Below are 18,978 nucleotides of genomic sequence, written 5' to 3'. Positions count from 1 at the left end.
TGATGTCCCTCCGTTAACCATTTACATCCTCTTATGTAGTTGAAGTTTCAGGAATTGAGGGAGTGTGAACTCTTGGAGATTTTTACCTTATAAATATTTTCTTAATGAAAGATAAAATCTGTTTTATTCAGGGTATATTTATCTGTTTTGTTTAATACAACCCTTTCTGTTATTCCACAGTCTGCAGCAATGTTCAGCATTACCTGAATGAATGAATGAATGAATGAACGAATTAATGAATGAATGAATGTGTCCTTGGGTATGGAACTATGAAACATTAATTAATACATAACAAACAGCATTCACCCTAACTAAAAAGAGAACATTTTCTTAAGTCTGTTACGTAACTTGGTATGCCCCATTACAAGGATTAGGGGACTAAAACCAATAAAAATAGAAGCAGCAAAGTTTGCTAAAATTAAAGCTGGCATTGCAGAATGTCCTCTGTTGTAGTTGTAGTAGTTGACAGCAAACACATTTGACCCCCAGCATAACACAAATAGCATCACCAGGACCAGTATGACCTTTGTTGCCCTCCGTTCAGCGGCAAACTGTGAAACCATGTTCTCAGTTCGTACAGCTCTGATGTGGTGGTTCAGGATGGCAATGTTGTTAAAGTTAATGACCCCCATCAGAAAGATGGGGGTGATTTCATGTATCACAAGAGTGGCCATGGCATAGGCAATACCTGATTTTTGTGTGGGAAAATCCCAAACACAACCCAGCAATGGTCTGGTGCTGGAACTCATGACCATCAGAACCTCAGTGTCATTATCACTATTATGGCTGGAGTATACATAGGCAGGAATGGCGTACAGTAGATTAAAGGCCCAGATTATGGTTATACTAAGTCCAACATTATTAATTTTCTTTCTTTTTTGAGCTGTCTTGAAATGCTGACTCCTGATATTAAGAAAGTGAAAAAAGCTCATACAGAAGGTGGCCCATACATTAACAGTTCTTAACCACACCCAAATCAACATAAAGGCTTTGCAGCCATTGTAAGAAAGTCGGATGGAGAAGCCTAGGTCTTCTATGAACAGCCAGATGTTTCGAAAAAATGAAAGAAGAAGACTTATCGCACAGAGGTTCATAAGGATGACATCTGAAGGTGGGATATAGTGGTTCTCCATGGCTGAGGAAATAATCATCATAAGAACTACAATGTTTCCAGAAATGCCAGAAAACACCAAGATGCCGTACAAAATAACATGTGCAGTAGCAGTGTCCATTACTTGGGTATCTTCTGGGATCACATCACTAAGGGAGAGAAAATGTAGTTTTGTCAGCATCAATGAACATGTAAGGGTGCATTACAATAACTTACTTTATGTTATGCATAGTGGACTGCTTTATGTGAATGTTAAAACTATTATAATTATTACTAATTAATATTTTGTTTTGTTATTGACAAAGATTTAAAGTGCTTCATGTGAGAGGAATAGATAATAGACTTGGAAAACTACTGTGGGTCTGCTTATGGTACACAACCAATACTTGGTTCATCATGGACCTCAGGCCTCTCACCGAGGGAAGCAGTAACATTCTGCAGATCAAAACTATTAACAACAGAACATAAAATATGGTGGTACTGTCCATAGGGAATTTCTGTGTGTCTGGTTTAAATTGCTGCATTTGTTCATAGAAAAATAACTGATGTTATATAATTTCAATAATATGTGGGTTAAATCAATTGTATTTTATTTAATGTCACATATATATATATATATATATATATATATATATATATATATATATATAAAATGACATAATGCACATAGATCATGACCAAAGAATAGTACTTTATATCATACTTAACAGACAATATTATCATACGTCATACTAAGCGCATACCAATACCGTAAGTGCAGGCGAAGTACATATGATGACAGGCACAGTTCCAATATCAATATAACAGACAACAAGATGTACTAATAACAAATTTAACGAGTTTGTAGTACAACCTTTCCTAATGCTTTCCTAGTTTACGCGCTGTTTTTGAATAGCTGTTTGATATCTCCTCTGAAGTATTATTTTCGTTGTCATCTGCAGTGAGAAATGTGAGTGATGATTTGTATATTTTTGCTTTGTTGACCAGGTTAGTCCCACTAGGCCATTAGCCTGTTTTCAGGGGTGACCCAAGGTGGTATTCATATTGACTCAAAAAAATTTGGCCAGAGTACAGGAAACATTCTCTTACTCCTTTCGATGATGATCACATACTCACAGCACTAAAAATAAGATAAACTGTGCAGAATGTTCTGAAAATGAAGGCATGGCAGCATCTATGCCTAAATGAAGTGCAAGCATCCAAAGCAGGAGAAAGAGTCGCACAATGTACTGGTAGACCAACTGACAAAATAGCACTACATAGGAAGGTAGTATTGATAAATATGTAAAGCAACCTCTTGCCTTATATGTTCAGTTAAAGTAATTTTTCACATTTAAACTGCTTAAATACAACACTAAATACAGCAAAGTCAGTATTGCAATTGATATGGTTAGTAATTAACTTGTGAGCAGGTGCCTAAAGGTGCATATATGTTATTAAATATCAGCAACCTGTCATACATCTGGAACCTATGAGAACTGAACCTCTAACTAAAGAGGAATATATACTACAAAGTATGCAATCATACCTCCACACCAACATTTGAAATTAAGTTACACTGTAACCAAAGCACAAACTGCAGTTTGTCTTTCAGGTGCTGAAGGCTTGAATGAGACAAGGCAGCCCACACACCTAGTGCACCAGGAGTGAAGCAGTAAATAGCACAATCAGTGCTGTAGGTGTGAATGAAGTAAACAATAAACAATGGCCAAGCCAGCGCTCTATATCAGACTATGGAAATGCAAACAATAAACAATTGCAGAGTAGGTGCTCCATGTCAGATTATAATAATGTAAACAATAAACAATGGCAAAGCCAATGCTTCACGTCAGATTATAGTAATGTAAACAATAAACAATGGCAGAGGCAGTGTTCCATGTCATACTATGATAATGTAAAGAATAAACAATGGTGGAGCCAGTGTTCCATGTCAGACTATGGTAATGTAAACAATAAACAATGGCAGAGCCAGGGCTCCATGTCAGACTATGGTAATATAAACAATAAATAATGGTAGAGCCAGTGCTTTATGTCATACTATGGTAATGTAAGCAATAAACGATGGCAGAGCCAGTGCTCCATGTCGGACTATGGTAATATAAACAATAAACAGTGGCAGAGCCAGTGCTCCATGTCAGACTATGGTAATATAAACAATAAACAGTGGCAGACCCACGGCTCCATATCAGACTATGGTAATATAAACAATAAATAATGGCAGAGCCAGTGCTCCATGTCGGACTATGGTAATATAAACAATAAACAATGGCAGAGCCAGTGCTCCATGTGACACTATGGTGGGTTAAGCTGTTGAGTCATTAACAGACCATCTTAGCACTGTATGTAAGAACAAGCTAATCAGAGGACAGAGAGCACTTGATTATCCCAGTTCTGAGGAGAGAAAAAGAAATGAGGTCATCAGGGAGGAGAAGGAAGCTTCATTTGAGTACATAAAAATCAACAGTCTTGGGTGATACAAGTGGTCCCCAGGAATCGAGACAGTGAATGTGAGTAAAAGTGCAGTGAGTTTTGAGCACATTGTCCTGCACTGCTCCCAAGGAATGAGAACCAGATGAAAAGCATATTGAATTTAGAAAAACAAGGCTTGACACATTTTATGGATGAGGCAGAGCGGCCCAAGATAACCTGACAATTTGAAGAACTAAGACAAAAGATGAAATAGAGGGTCATAAAGTCAGTATGCCGCTGTATCAATCAAATCAACAAAAGCCAGGAGAATATCATAGACTCTATGTTTCTTGAAAACATGACAAAATGAATAAATTCTATTATTTATATCCCACTGTTATCATGATTTACACACTTTTTGATGATATGAAGCAAGTGAACAAAAGCCAAGAGAAAATCAAAAATCTTTGTGTTTCTTACAAACATGAGAAAAATGGCTACATTATATTATTGCTGGTAATCTATACCACTGCAAGCATGATTTGCACTGTTGCACATCTTATGTTGATATGAAATTGGCATATCACAGAGAGACCAAAAGCTGCATTCTCCTAGCTTTAAGGGCAGCCAGCAGGAGCAAAGAATGGAATGTAAAACTCAAGTGGATCCTTACATTGGCAGGAGAGTCTTGTGTGATGGCAGATTAATGCATCTCCTGCATAGCATCCTTATTTCAGAAGTCCTGTAATACACATCCATTTGCAACATGCTTACACCCATCAAGGCAAAGACAAACTCTAAACTACTCAGTCTAGCTTAAAAAGACTAAATCGTGCTCAGGACACAGACTAAACACAGATGGCTAGAAGCACAGATTAATGGCACAGACTGCAAACGGTGCACAAACACTGGGAGCAAATTGACATTATCCCATCTGTTTCTGTAAGCTAAATGTTCAGTTTAGCATACGACATACATGCACATCATGAGTCTGTCTTCTTAACCCATATCCCATCTCTCCAACTACACAACTATTTTTTCCTGGTATACATGAAATAAGGACATGTGAAACTGCATTGTAAACAAAAGTTTTGTTTGGTCATATTAAATATTGTTTCTTAAAGAATAAAATGTATTGGCATATCAGTACTGGAGCTGACATGTCAGTACAATAATGGTGTCATGTTCATTTTGCATGTCCTCACTCTGTTTCCCATGCCTAGCTACTGACATCAGGACCGCTATTGAACCACAAGCATGGAAATGAATTAAAAAAGAATGTCATACCTAATTGTCACGGAGCAGTATGAGTCATTATTCTATTACTGTCTTCTGACACCTATATGTAAATGTCCCACTATGATCAGTGCTGCCATAGCCTGGTGTGTTCACCAGTCTGATTGTATAACACATCAGCAAAATGAGTATCAGATCTATCTGTTTAGTCATCCAGTGATAGACTTACTGTGCACGGAGAGGGACTCGAAGTACCTAATGCTCCACATTACACTTTATTCTAGAGCAATCATCTGTATGGCTGCAAATATCATTTTAACAGTCATTCTTTATGGATTACTGCTAAAATGCTATCAGCCCTTCCATTACTAAGTGTTTCTCCAGGATCATCCCACTGATACCTCTACACATCTAATGTTGCCTGTTTATACTTAATAGTTGTTGTATCTTTCGGCTTTTTCCCGGTTAGGGGTCGCCACAGCGTAACTCCGGTCAGCTAATGATTGGCAGTAGATTTTTACATACCGAGTTGCTAGCCCTGACGCACAACCTTCAATGAAGGTACGCCCATTCACGCATGTCTCCACACAGAAGACGCTTTAGCTGAGAATTGAACAGGACAACGTCTTACTGTGAGGCGACAATGCTACAGCAGCACCACCACCACAGTAGCTACTGAAAGATTTCAACTTAAAGCTTACATTATGGGCAAGACAGTTGCATTGATTTTTGACCTCTGACTAGTGTAGCTGAAGAAATAATAAATGTTTATATACTGTTTATTTATATTGTTCGAAATTTCATATTTCTCTAAATATCTCAGCAACCAAAAATACAAGCAGAACTTTTAGCTTCATATGAAAGCTCACAGCTGGATGAACAAAGTGCTGCTAACAGTGTATATACATATATATATATATATATATGTATATATATATATATATATATATATATATATATATATATATATATATATATATACACACACACACACACATATATATCTTGAGTGGTTACTAAGGTATTATAAGTCATTTGCAAAACATTATAACAATGAATATTTGCTGTGTACAATGAATATTTGCTGTGTTTATTTTGATTAGAATATCTGGTTTACGACCTGGAATCTAATTAATGCTACCACTGTTAACTATAGGGAAAATTCAGTAAAGCTTACACTATTTATTTTTTTAGTACAAATCGCAGCGCGATGCGCACATGAGAGCAAACCATTTTAGATTCAGTAAATCCCACTTAGCAGCCCCCAAACTTCAGTGCAATGCAAATTTAGGCTTAAGCAGGTGAATTTAATTCAAATTAGCAAAGTGGAGTGATTCAACAAGCTGGAAGACATCTGTGTACACTCTGTGGCCATGTTAATAATCTACATGGAAATTTTCCTTGTACAGGAGTCTACACGGAAAAAGGATGATGTAAAAGTCCACAAATATGGACATAACTCCCCTGAAAAGATTAGATCACAGGATTAAATGTGCAAAACATACATTGTAGATGTCTGAAAAAGGCAGGGAATATGTGAAATTAATAATTTTTTTATTAATTTCTGTATGTTTGCCCTGTGCACAGCAGTGCTCAAACATGCTTAACAGAAAAAAAAAATTGCAAAAATAACACATATTATACTTTACACAAATGCACTGTAGTGCCTTCCGTCAGGTTTGTACAATGGTGGATTCATGTTGTTACTCAGCTTACATGGCTATGAACCATGTAGTTTCCAGGTTGTCTGCACAAATATTTATGCAAATGAGGGGTAAATGGCATGCATTTGCTGAATCACTAATGGGAGTAAGCGTGTCTACATATCCACATCATGTAGACTCCTACACGATGTTTACATTCCCACTGGATTTTTCATGTTAAGTGTGCGTGTTTGCTCAGTGTGCCACTTGCTGCAAACAGTTTGGGCACAGATTAGCATGTTCACATGAGCAGAACACCCACATGACACTTATGACATAGTCTGCCATGAATGAAAACCAGATATATTCAATTAATAAAGCTATGCTGAGCGATGCGGCGCTATGCACAGCGTCATGCAATAAAGTAAGGCTTTTAAATCATGTCAATTATATCATAAGCAGGTGAACTGCATGATAATTAGCCAATCCCACATGGTGGACCTACACCATAACTGTATAAAGTATGCATACACCCTACACTCTGATTTTCCCTCAGCACTCTGAACCATTGGAGTAGAGAGTTGGAAATTTTAACTGAGATAATGCTAGAGGCTGCTGCAGCTATTCTACATCTGTATGTGCTAAATGCTGACGTCAGTGCTGCTGCTGGTGATGACAATAGGCGTTGGCCGAAAAGGAGAAGAGTATTCAGGCCCAGGGTAAACTACCAGGAGCTTCATGAGCTGGAGATTGTAGAGCACTACAGGGTGGACAGTGACATATTACAAGAGAGTAGTGAGCTCTGCCACCCTCAACTCTGCCAGAGCTAACAGAGGGGAACCCATCCCAGTGGAAACTAAGGTATGTGTAACCCTTAAGATACTAGCTACAGGTACTTTTCAAAGACCAACTGGGGACATGATGGGGGTATCACAGGCATCTGCATCCAGGATACTTCACCAATTTCTGGATGCTATGCTCCCACCTGCCATTGAGCACATATCTTTTCCCCTTTCTCCTGAGGTGAGGGTCAGCAATATGCAACACTTTTACAATGTAGCACACTACCCTGAAGTACTGGGTGCCATAGATTGCACTCATGTGCACATCAAGGCACCACCTGTCGAGCAGGGTAGAATCTATGTTAACCACAAGAGATACCACTCCATCAACTGCCAAGTCGTGTGCAATACCCAAGGGATTATCAAGAATGTGTGTGCTTGCAACTCTGGCAGTTATCATAACTGCCATATCTGGCACACATCAAAGCTGTACTGGATGTTTGCTAGGGAAGGCATCCCAAAGGGCCATTTACTGGGGAATGCTGGCAATGCCCTGGAACCCTGGATGATGATGCCCAAAGGAAATGCTCACACACCCACGGAAGAATGCTATAATGAGGCACATGCACAAACTACGAACATCATACAGCATGCGTTTGAGCTGCTGAAGTCACAGTTCCTGTGCCTTGATATATCTTGGGGAGGCTTGCAGTATACTCCAGCCACATGTGCACAGATATTCACAGTATCTGCTATGCTACACAGTCTGATTCTGCAGAAACAGCTGCAGCAGCATCAGCAAAGGGAAGTGATACACAGCCCCAACCAGTGCCTATGTCACCACAGCCACGGTGACAAGAGGACTCAGATGAGGAACCTACTGCTGATGTCCCTGTAGCAGACATAGGCATGCTCAGTACACTCTGGCTTTGGCTAAAAGACAATGCATAGCACATTCACTGACAACCTAGGGACCTAGGGGCTAACACGTTACTCCTACTCACATACATATATTAAAATTTATACCAGCCAAATCACGCATCCTGCACCTATCCATGTATTGGCTGTGTACTGCTTACATCAGACAGAGGCAGCCCTGAACTACAGTTGTGTGAACTGCTGCATTTGCAAGGTAAGTCCATAACCTACACAGTAGTATAGTGGATTGTTATGCCCTTGTAGCTATAGGTTCATAGGTTCATAGGTAGGTACTAGGCTATTGGCCCAAGGGCCTATGTAAGCCTAGCCAACAAGGTTCCCTGGCTTACGCCACCCAAGAAAGTTATTTTCCTGTGCCACTGTCGAGCAGAGACACAGAAGTGATCCCCGGGGTGTATTTCCTATTTCCCATCCACTCATCAAGATTTTTCTTGAAGAGTGCTAATGAAGAACTTTGCTTGACATAGATGGGTATCCTGTTCCAGAGTATGGAAAGTCTCTGGGACAGGAATCTATCCTTTCAGCATGTCCTGTTTGTTGTGGTGACAAGGTTTAGGTCTCTAGAGCGTGTAGCTCAGAGGGATTGGGATTTCTTTAGGTGTAGTTTGCCCAACAGCTCTGGGTTTGACATAGCTTTATATGTTAGGCAGAGATCACCTCGGAGTAGGCGATATGCTACGGAATAAAGCTGGAGTTTTTTGAGGCAGTCAGTGTAGGGCATTTGTTTGAGGCCAGTAATCCACTTTGTGAGGTACTTCTGTGGCCTTTCCAGCTGCTGCAGATGTCTTGTGATGTACATTCTAAAAGGGGTGTTGTATTCTATAATGGGTCTAATGAGTGTCGAGTAGAGGGGAACAATGACCTCTTTTTTCCTGGATGAGAACCCTTTTATGATGAGGTGTGCCACACAGAAGGGCTTCCTGACTACTGTGGTGATGTGACTATCAAAGGAGAGACTACTGTCCACCTGGGTCCCAAAGTCTCTTATCACACATTCTGTGTTAAGTAGATTGCTGCCTATGTGGTAGTTCATGGCTACAGAGTTTTTACCAAAGGGGATGACACTGCACTTTTTGGCATTGAGCTTGAGGAAATGGCTCTGACACCAGACATCTGTCTCAGCGAGGTCTTTCTGTAGGATGTCCACATCATTTGGGGACTTGACTATGGCTCCTAGTTTGCAGTCATCTGTGAACTTCATTAGCAAGAGGCCTTCTGTGTTAGCCTGTACTTCAGAGAAGTAGATACCAAATAGGACAGGTCCCAGGACTAAACCCTGTGGTACTCCACTTGTCACCGGTTTGAGGTCAGATTTGAAGCCTGCAACATTTACAGTGTGGGGTCTGTCAGTGAGCCAGTTGGCAACCCATCTTGTGACATAGGAATTTATACCTAGTTTAGTAAGTTTAGCTATAATTCTGGAATGGGGGATGGTGTTGAAAGCGTTGGCGAGGTCAAGATAGGCTGTGTAAACCACCTTACCCTCATCTATGGCTTTGGTGACTGCCTCAAAGAAGTCAATCAGGTTCAGGAGGCATGATATGCCTTTCACAAACCCAAACTGGGTGGGATCCAGAGTTTGGAGGTTACCAATGTCTTTGTTTATGAGTTCCATGATGATACATTCCATGGCCTTGCAGACCAGGCTCATCAGCCTAATAGGTCAATAGTTCCCAGGATCAGTGGTGGCTCCCCCTTTGTGGAGTTGGATAACTGTTGCTGTGTGCCATTCAGTGGTTACAAAGCATGATGCGAGGCTATTATTGAACAAGGTGCTTAAGTGGGGAGCCAGTTCATTCTGAAGTTCATGTAAAACGCAGCCTGGGATGTTGTCCAGTCCCATGGATGCTGTGTTTTTGGCTTTAGAGAGTGCAGCTTTTACCTGCATAGTTATGATCACAGGGACTCTGCATTCTTCCTGTATAGATATGGGCCCTTTAGGGGGTGAGGGGGGGTAAAGTTAGCACTGAACCTATCTGCCAGGATTTTGACAATATCAGTTGGTTCTATAATTTTCATGCCGTTATGCTGTAACTCAGAGCAGATCTGGGTGTTGCCATCGAGATTCTTGACATAGCTATAGAATGTTTTGTGGTTGTCCTTAGAATTAGTGGCAATTTTGTTTTTGTATCTAGCTTTGGAGGATCTTATAAGGGATCTCAGCTTCTTACTGAGGCTGACCAGGGAGCTCCTCCACTCATGGGATTTTACTCTCTTTTGCAACAGTTTCTTCCTTCTGTTGTACAGTTTGTTTATGGCAAGGGACCACCAGATTGGCTTCCTCTTTTTGGAGGATAGCATCTCGGTTCTGTTTGGAATAGCATGATCCATGCACTCATGTAAGTTCTTATAGAGTGCATTTGTGTAGGATTCAGCAGTTGTAACTGTATTGTCCATCTGCATGGGTGTCATGAAGTTCACCACTTCTGTCTTAAGAAGCATGAAGTTGGCTTTGGAGAAATTTTTTACCGTGGTTTCCCTAATGGGGGGGTGGGGGTGGGATGTGGATATCAAGGGTGATTAGCTTATGGTCGGATTGGACCAACGAGGAGTTGACTTCAAGTGTGGAACACCGGTCACTCATGTTGGTAATGAGTAGGTCTAGGATATTGCTGCCCTTGGTGGGGGTGTGGATAAGTTGATCCAGGGCATTGGAGTTTATGAATTCCAGAAAGAATTGAGCTAAGGAATTTTTACACGAGTAGATCTCCCAGTTAATGGTGAGGTAGTTGAAGTCACTCATTATTAGGGTGTTTGGTAGAACCCTAATATTTTCCAATAAATCAAGAAAAGAGGAGTGGGAATCCTGGGGCATAGTGGGGGATCTGTAGCAAGCTACAATTTGGATTGCAGTTTTGCCCAAAGTTAGTTGCACTTGGATATCCTCGGATGCATTATGCTGAGCAACTAGCCTGGAGGTGTGGATATCCTTAATGAATATTGACACACCTCCGCCTTTGGTGTTTCGATCCAGGTTACATGGCTGAAAAGTGTGGTATGAGTTATAGCCTGGTAGTGCAGGGGTGCTCTCTGGAGCCTTGAACCAGGTCTCAGTCACTGCACAGATATCAATGTTCTCCATTTTAGGGATCGCCTTGAGTGAGTGAATTTTGAGATTTAGACTTCTAGCATTGAGTAGCATTACCCTCAGTTTTTTCTTGCCTGTTCCTGTTAAGGTGGTGAATTTGTTATTTGCACCTTGCCTAAAAAAGGCACTATAGGGGCGGCAAGAGCCTTAGCCAGTATCCGGAATCCCAGGGGTGACAGATGCGGGCCATCTGCGGCAAAGCATGGTAGTCTGTTGACTATGTCATCCCAAGCAGACAAACACTGGATCCCCTTAGAATGACAGGCATGCTCAGTACACTCTGGCTTTGGCTAAAAGACAATGCATAGCACATTCACTGACAACCTAGAGACCTAGGGGCTAACACGTTACTCCTACTCACATACATATATTAAAATTGATACCAGCCAAATGGACCTGGTAACTTATGCAAGCAACTATACTGGGCTATTTGGACAGAAATTACATCCACAGCAGACTACAGACACCCATTCCACTATCATGTCAGCATTTGTAATTGTTAGGCCTCATGCATGGAATATTCATGCAGTCCTATTGCAACAGATTACTGGTACATCATTCAAGGGACATGTTAGAAAGTGAGGTTAAATGATAGTCAGAATAGTGTGTGTCCCAGCAGAACATGGGCTTTTGTTCTCCCACCCCTCAAAACAGCAGTGGTGTCCCCTTGCAAATGCCATAACAGTAAACCATCTATACTATATGAGCATTTCACACAGTTAGTATGCCACACAGTATCAGGACAGTAAGGTACAATTTGAACTTACATTTTATGTGTTAGTTAACAGAATAGCAAAATACATATTTATGCAGGTGATGGTGTGATGAATAATCCCCTTTCTGTCAAGCAACTTCTATAGCTCAAAGGACTAAGGCAGGTAGCTTGCATGAGATTGTTCAGGGGTCTAATCCTGAGATATCCAGATATTTGGCATGTGAAGTAGTAATGAGTATTTTTTTACAGAATGTGGCTCTGTGTGCGTTATACTAGTATTAACCTATTTCACATATTAAGGTTCAGAGGTCACACAGTGTAACACAAATAATCCCGGCCTGGAGTACATCTAGGCATCAGCTGGAGTCAGTTTATGGAACAATAAGTCTCTGATGTAAGCAATGCACCTTCCATTTGCACGCAATGCACAAACAAGCCAAAAAAATGCCACTGCGCATGCCCATACACTTAGTTAAGCAGAGTGCAAATCTGTTGCTCCTCTCACAATTTATTTAAAAAATGTATGTATATATATATATATATATATATATATATATATATATATATATATATATATATATGTGTGTGTGTGTGTGTGTGTAGATTATATTGCCCTACGTACCCAGATCATGGAGGGTAAAGCTGCACTACAACTCATATAATGTTGGACAAAAGACCAAAAGGAAGGGTTCAACATTAGATAATGCATTTACAAAAATGTGGAAGTGCATAGAATAACGTGTTGCAATTGGAGGACTGTTGGGACATCTGAAGTTCAGAGTTCTATCAGTCTTCTCTTACGCCACATGTAAATGATACCACATTTGATAGCAAACCACAAGTTAGGTGAAACACGCATAACTATCAGTCAAATCTGTGTACTTGCTACAAATATCTGGACAGTAGTGAGTCATACCACGTAACCCGTGGTGGTGGTGCTGCAGTAGCATTGTCGCCATCACAGTAAGACACTGTCCGGTTCGATTCTCAGCTAGAGCGTCTTCTGCGTGGAGACATGCGTGAATGGGCGTACCTTCGTTGAAGGTTGTGTGTCAGGGCTGGTAACTCGGCACGTAAATATCAACTACCAATCATTAGCGGACCGGAGTTCTGCTGTGGCGACCCCTAACCGGGAAAAGCCGAAAGACACAACAAGTGAGTCATACCACATCTCCCTAAGACAGCATGTGGAAACCATGAAAATGTATGGCATAGTGTATGAATATGTACATATATTGTGAAGCCACATGTTTGTATCTACAGCAGCAGCAACACTCACATTTACTACAGCCCCCTGTGTCTGCTGGATTTCACCACACATACATCAACAACTGAATAAGTTCTGTAATGTATTATGTTGTGTGCACACTCATTGACAGGGGAATTTAGTTTTACAACAGATTTGCCCATCCAAATGCAAACAGACACATATGCCCAATACAGGTACTGTTGTCATAGCTAGGCTACAAAACATTTTTCTGACTGTTAGGCTGCTAGCTGCAGATGACAGTAAAAAGCAATGTGACTCTGCAGGTTTCCCAAGCTATTCAACACAGGGATAGTTTATGTTCTCTAGGATTACTTTACCTGCAGTCATTTACAAAGCAAACGTCAGCCATGGTGCATGTGTTACGTACTGTGCTCTGTAGTGTGTAAGACTAGATAGGTAGGGGTTTTAATCTCATTCCAGCCCACTGTGTGCATATGTGTGTGTGTGTGTGTGTGTGTGTGTGTGTGTGTGTGTGTGTGTGTGCGCATCTCCTTATAGCATAATTCTGAATCCCATACTGACATGGTGTTCTGCTATTTTGGGCCTTACAGGTGCTGCAGGCCTCCAAACTCTTGTTCTCCACAAGGCCTGCTGATGTCATCTACCATAAGATCACCTAAAGTCACATTAATATCAGACTTGAGCAGTGGCATGTGCAATATGTTGTGTGTTCTGTAGTCTCTAAACTTAGATAGGCAGGCATTCCAGTCTAACTGCAGCCAACCTGGTTTGAGTGCACTATGCAGTGTTCTATAAACGTAGATAGGTTGTAGTACTATTGTTACTGCAGCCAACTTGTTGTGTGTGGATGTTAGTCAGAACATTTTACGTCAACCTATGGGATAGGATCATACAAAGTTACTAGGCTAATGGCCTTAGTGTCCTTATAAACCTAGCCAAGTTCTTACCATTATTTCCATGATCAACACCTATTGCCCCTATCCAAGAGGGACACAGGTTGAATCCCTGGGATAAATTGATGGTCACCCATGCAATCATTCAGATTGCACTGGAAGAGGGCCAATGAGGTGTTCTGTTTGACATGAAGTGGAAGTCACTTCCAAAGATGTGTTAAACTCTAGGAGAAAAGTCTGTCCCTCCAGCAGGTTTTATTAATGTCACATACCAGGTTAAGGTCTTTAGAGTGAGTAACCTGTGTACCATTTAACTTATGGATATGCAACATTCCCAGTAAAGCAGGGTCAGAGATTGCCTCATGTGCAAGGCACACATCACCTTTGAGTAGCCTGTATGAAATAAAATAAAATGACAGCCATTTCAGATGATCCACATAGGACAGATGTTAGAGACCCTGCTTTTTCCATGGGAGGGGCCTTTGTGTTCTCTCCAATTGTTGCAGCTGCTTGGAAAGGTACATACCAAAAGGGCAATTGTACTCAATCATTGACCAGATGAGGGAAGAGAACAGGGAGTTTATAACTACTTTTCTTTCTGGAAACAATGTCCTTACCTATGGCATGAGCAAGATAGAATGCCCTTCTTACCACTGTGGATGCATGGTGGTCAAAGGTAAAGTAGCTGTGAACTTGTGTGCCCAGGTCTCTCACCATTGAGTGCATATGTAAGGTGTTGCTATTGATGTGGTAGTTAGCAGGGACATCGCTTTCACTGAAAGGAATGATAATACAGTTTTTTTTAACTGAGTTTAGGGACATGACTTTCACACCAATCATTTGTTTGAGTCAGACCCTCTTGGAAGATGGTGACATCATTTGAAGATTCTATGACCACTTCCAGTTTGCAGTCATCAGCAAGCTTTGTCAGCCACAGACCTTCAGTTTTTGCTTGTACTTTGGAGAAATAGATTCCAAATAGTACAGGTCCCAGGACTGACCTCTGTGGAACATCACTGGTTATAGGTCTGCTGTTGGAGGAGGATTCCCCTATTTTGACAATAGGAGTTCTATCAGCAAGCCAGTTAGCAACCCATCTAATGATAAAATGGTTGATGTCTATGATGCCTGAGTGTGGAATACTGTCAGATGCCTTGGGTAAATCCAGGTAGTCTGTATGCTCAGATTTCATCACATCCAGGGCCTTTCTGATTGTCTGAAAGAAGACCACCAGGTTTAACAGGCATGATCTCCCTTTGACAAATCCATACGGAGTACGGTGAAGTTTTTGGTGATTACCTATGTCTTTGATGATAAGGTCCATGATGATTTGCTCCATGGCCTTGCAGATAAGGCTAGTCAGGCTAATAGGTCTAAAGTTCCCAGGGTCACTGGATGCACCACCTTTGTGCAAGGGAACAATGGTGGCTGTTTTCCATTCAGCTGGCATGAAGCCAGTGCTTCCACTATCACTGAAAAGAGTCCCCAGTGTTGTGACTAATTTATCAGCAACCACAAAATAAAGCAGGCAAAAGGCAAACAGCAGATAATAATGACTAAAATATGAGACTAGGATCCACACACCAATGCAAAGCATTAATAAAAAACTCTTTCTAGCGCCTCAGCTAATTTATGTTGGAGCCCATGTAGGAAGCAGCCTGGGATAACAGGTCCCATAGATGCTGTGTTTTTGGCCTTACAAAGGGTGTTTATGACTTGCTCTTTAGAGATACAAGGTAGGAGAAAGGTGGTATGGATGTCACATGGTACATGTGGTAGGGTTAGGAGAGTGAAGTTGTCAAAGAACCTGTTGGCCAACAGATTAGTTATGTCCACAGGCTCGGTATATGTAGTAGTATTAACTAACAGTGTGGCATAAATATGGGCCTTTCCTTTTAGGTTATGTTGCAGTTGTCCTTTGTTGAGGAAACTAATTTTGACTCATAATTTGCTTTGGATGTCTTCACAAGACTTCCTATTGTCTTGTTTAAGCTGAGGAGGGAGTGTTTCCAATTTAGGAGGGCTCCCTCCCTCTTAGTCTTAGACAGCAATTTCTTCCTCTTATTGTAAAGCTTGTTAATGGCAGCTGTCCACCAGGCAGGTTTGCCCTTCCTTGAGGAGATTGTTTTGGTCCTATCAGGTACAGCAAAGTCAATGTAGTTATACAGGAGTTTGTAAAAAGCATTGATGTAGAGCTCGCCATAGTTGCCAGTTCCATATGAGGGATGAGGTGCAGTGAAGCTATTTATACCATCTCGTAAGAGATTATAATCTACTTTGTAGAATCTTTTTGTGTAGTTGCTGCTAGGTGGGGACAGGTGCTACAGTTGCTTTCAATGAGACCACTTTCTGGTCAGATCTTACCAGGGAGGACCTCACAGTAGTGATGCTACAGTGGTCCCCCATATTGTTAAGCAATAATATCCAGGATGTTGGCTCCCCTTATGGGGGTGTTAACCAGCTGGTCCAGGCCATTTCAGTTAATGAAGTCGAGGAACCTTTGGGCAAGTGAGCATGAAAATGATGTAATCTACCCAGTCAATGAATGAGTAGTTAAGTCGCACAAAACAATAGTTTTCTGATGTATCTTGATAGAATCAAGTACATACAAACAAGCACAGGTAATGTCCTGATTCATGGAGGGGGTCCTGTTGCTGGCAATCACTTGAGTAGGTGCCCTACAAACAGTTAATTGCACCTGAAGTGTTTCAGGGAGCCATACTGCTTAACCAATCAATGTGTATTTATCTTTAAAGAATCGTGATACACCATCCCCTTTATTTTTCACGCCGTCAGTGTCAAGTGTGAACATGTGGAAGGAGGTGTACTCTAGTATGGCTGGGGTGCCTCCACATCCTTGATCCAGGTCTCTGTGACTTCACTAATGTCTGTGTCTTCCAAGATGAAGACAGCTTCCACTGAGTGCAGTTTCATTATGGGAATCCTGCTGTTTAGCTGCATAACCTTGAGTTTGTTTTTGGATGTGTTTTTTTTACATTGGGAATTTTGTCCTTGAGACACCATCTAAAAAGGGCACTATGGGGGGTGGCAAGAGCCTTGGACAGTAGCTAAAATCCCAGGAGTGAAAGATTAAGACCATCTCTAGCAAAGGATTGAGGTCTGTCAATCATGTTATCTCTGACATATACTGTACTCCCTTAGAATGACACCAGACACTAAACTAATTATGGAGGTCAATCATTTTCTGTTTGTATTGAGGCATCATTCTAGATGAAGGTAAAATTCTGACTAAGGCTAGGAACATACCTGCCTGAGGCACATAGTCTGAGAGTTCAGTCATGTGTCTTGCCATATAGTCCAGAAAGGTATGTCTCAAGTCAGTCACACCAACATGGACTATGACGAACTCATAACAGTACCTGCTGTTGAGAGACTTGAGTGCATGTGTAATATGGCATATTGTGGCACCTGACAGACAGCCAACCATGACCTTTTTCTTCTTCAGTCTGGTGAGAGGGATATCAGTGTGTTTCATGATGGAATAACCTATGACTAATATGTTTGATTTTGTGTATTTCCTTAGGTGTTTAACCAGGGAGACACTGTTGCATGATCCATTATGTGTAATGTGTTCTGCAAATGAAGTATTATGTGTAGCATTTGTGTTTGAGTTTTGGAGGTCTCTGGTGTTTAGTTATGTTTCTGGCAAGACCTCTACATATGGAGGTATGTGTGAAGTGGGTTTGGGTGGAGTAGGAGGTGAGGTGTGCATGCTGACAAACCACTGATTGTCATATGTAGTAACTGGTGTATGAGAGAGCATGGATTCAAGGTTCTTAATAGACTTGCATCTCCCACATGTTGTGTTGTGTGGACTAGGAGTAGAGTGTTGGTGACGCTATCCACATCTCTTCAAGACATTGCTAATACCATTAGCAATAGATTATTGCTTGTGTAAACATCATAACAGGTCAAGGTTAGGCAGTGGTCTGACAGATGCTTAAACATCAGATAGTATTACCTTCATGATGTCATTCTAAGATAAAACATTATCTGACAGTGTGGGATAACATGGCAGATTGAGTATGCTGCTTTGTCAGGCATATGGCACTTTCTTGAGCCATAACCCTGTTATTAGGCAGGGTCGCAATAGCTAACTTACAAATGTGACAATCTACAACTCCAACACAGTAATGGTCATGCTGCCACACCCTTGGGGTTCACAGACTCAAACACAGTCTCTGTAGGCACTCTTTGCAGTGAAGATGTGGATGTTTGTGCATGCACAAAAAACCTGCTCAGCTCTGCAGTAAGTACTTTGGCCATGCAAGGCTACAATGCCTGTCAAACAACCAGACAGCAAATGGATGTTGTGTAAAATAATGTGGGACTACAGTTTGGTGTTCTGGGAATCTAAATGTACAGTATGACATACGTAGGACATGCTGGATAGACAGGAACATCTCCCAGAGGTGGCCACTTGTCTTCAGTAGACCTCACATCCATGTCATGCAGATCATCTCCATTATGCTGTTGAAGGGCAGGCTGCATGAATTGCTGTGAAACTGTTACCTAACTTGGATCACTGCCACTGTTGACCTTGCTTGAGCAGTCTTGGACATCTGTCACCTGACATTTAATATTATATTGTGATGCAGCAGCTATGCTCCTTTTCATCATCACATCACTACCCGAGTCAAATCCAAAAAACCTCAGAACCCAAGGCATAATACATGCAAAACAGAATTGATTGGTCTGTTTGCTACTCAAGGCATCTACCTGGAAAAGGCTACAACAAGCCTACAGGCCTTTGCAACATTTGGGACAAGTGTGTGGATCAACAAACAGGCTGTGGCCAGCTTCTTAACTTGGGTGTGGTAGTAACAGTTTGCTTCTTGTGAGACAAAAAGAAAAGCAACATTGTATCCCAGCAGAGTGCGGCCATGGTGAAACCAGCAGTTGTAGCCAGG

The 18,978-nt window shown here is 41.2% G+C and overlaps 1 protein-coding gene across 1 annotated transcript; it reads right to left on the bottom strand.

Annotated features, from left to right (window-relative positions):
- Positions 1 to 311: 311 nt before the first annotated feature.
- LOC122792875 (olfactory receptor class A-like protein 4) lies at positions 312 to 1,232 on the bottom strand. Its single transcript, XM_044060433.1, has one exon. The coding sequence runs from the start codon at positions 1,230 to 1,232 to the stop codon at positions 312 to 314; it is 921 nt and encodes a 306-aa protein (XP_043916368.1).
- Between the last annotated feature and the right edge of the window lie 17,746 nt (positions 1,233 to 18,978).

The sequence above is a fragment of the Protopterus annectens genome, chromosome 2.part0 (genome assembly GCF_019279795.1).
Source record: "Protopterus annectens isolate FY-2018-M chromosome 2.part0, PAN1.0, whole genome shotgun sequence".
Classification (NCBI taxonomy): Eukaryota; Metazoa; Chordata; order Ceratodontiformes; family Protopteridae; genus Protopterus; species Protopterus annectens.
This window is presented reverse-complemented; position numbering and strand designations above follow the sequence as displayed.

Coding starts and splice junctions, on each gene's coding strand:
- LOC122792875 (XM_044060433.1), bottom strand. CDS start 1,232: ATGGACACTGCTACTGCACATGTTATTTTGTACGGCATCTTGGTGTTT.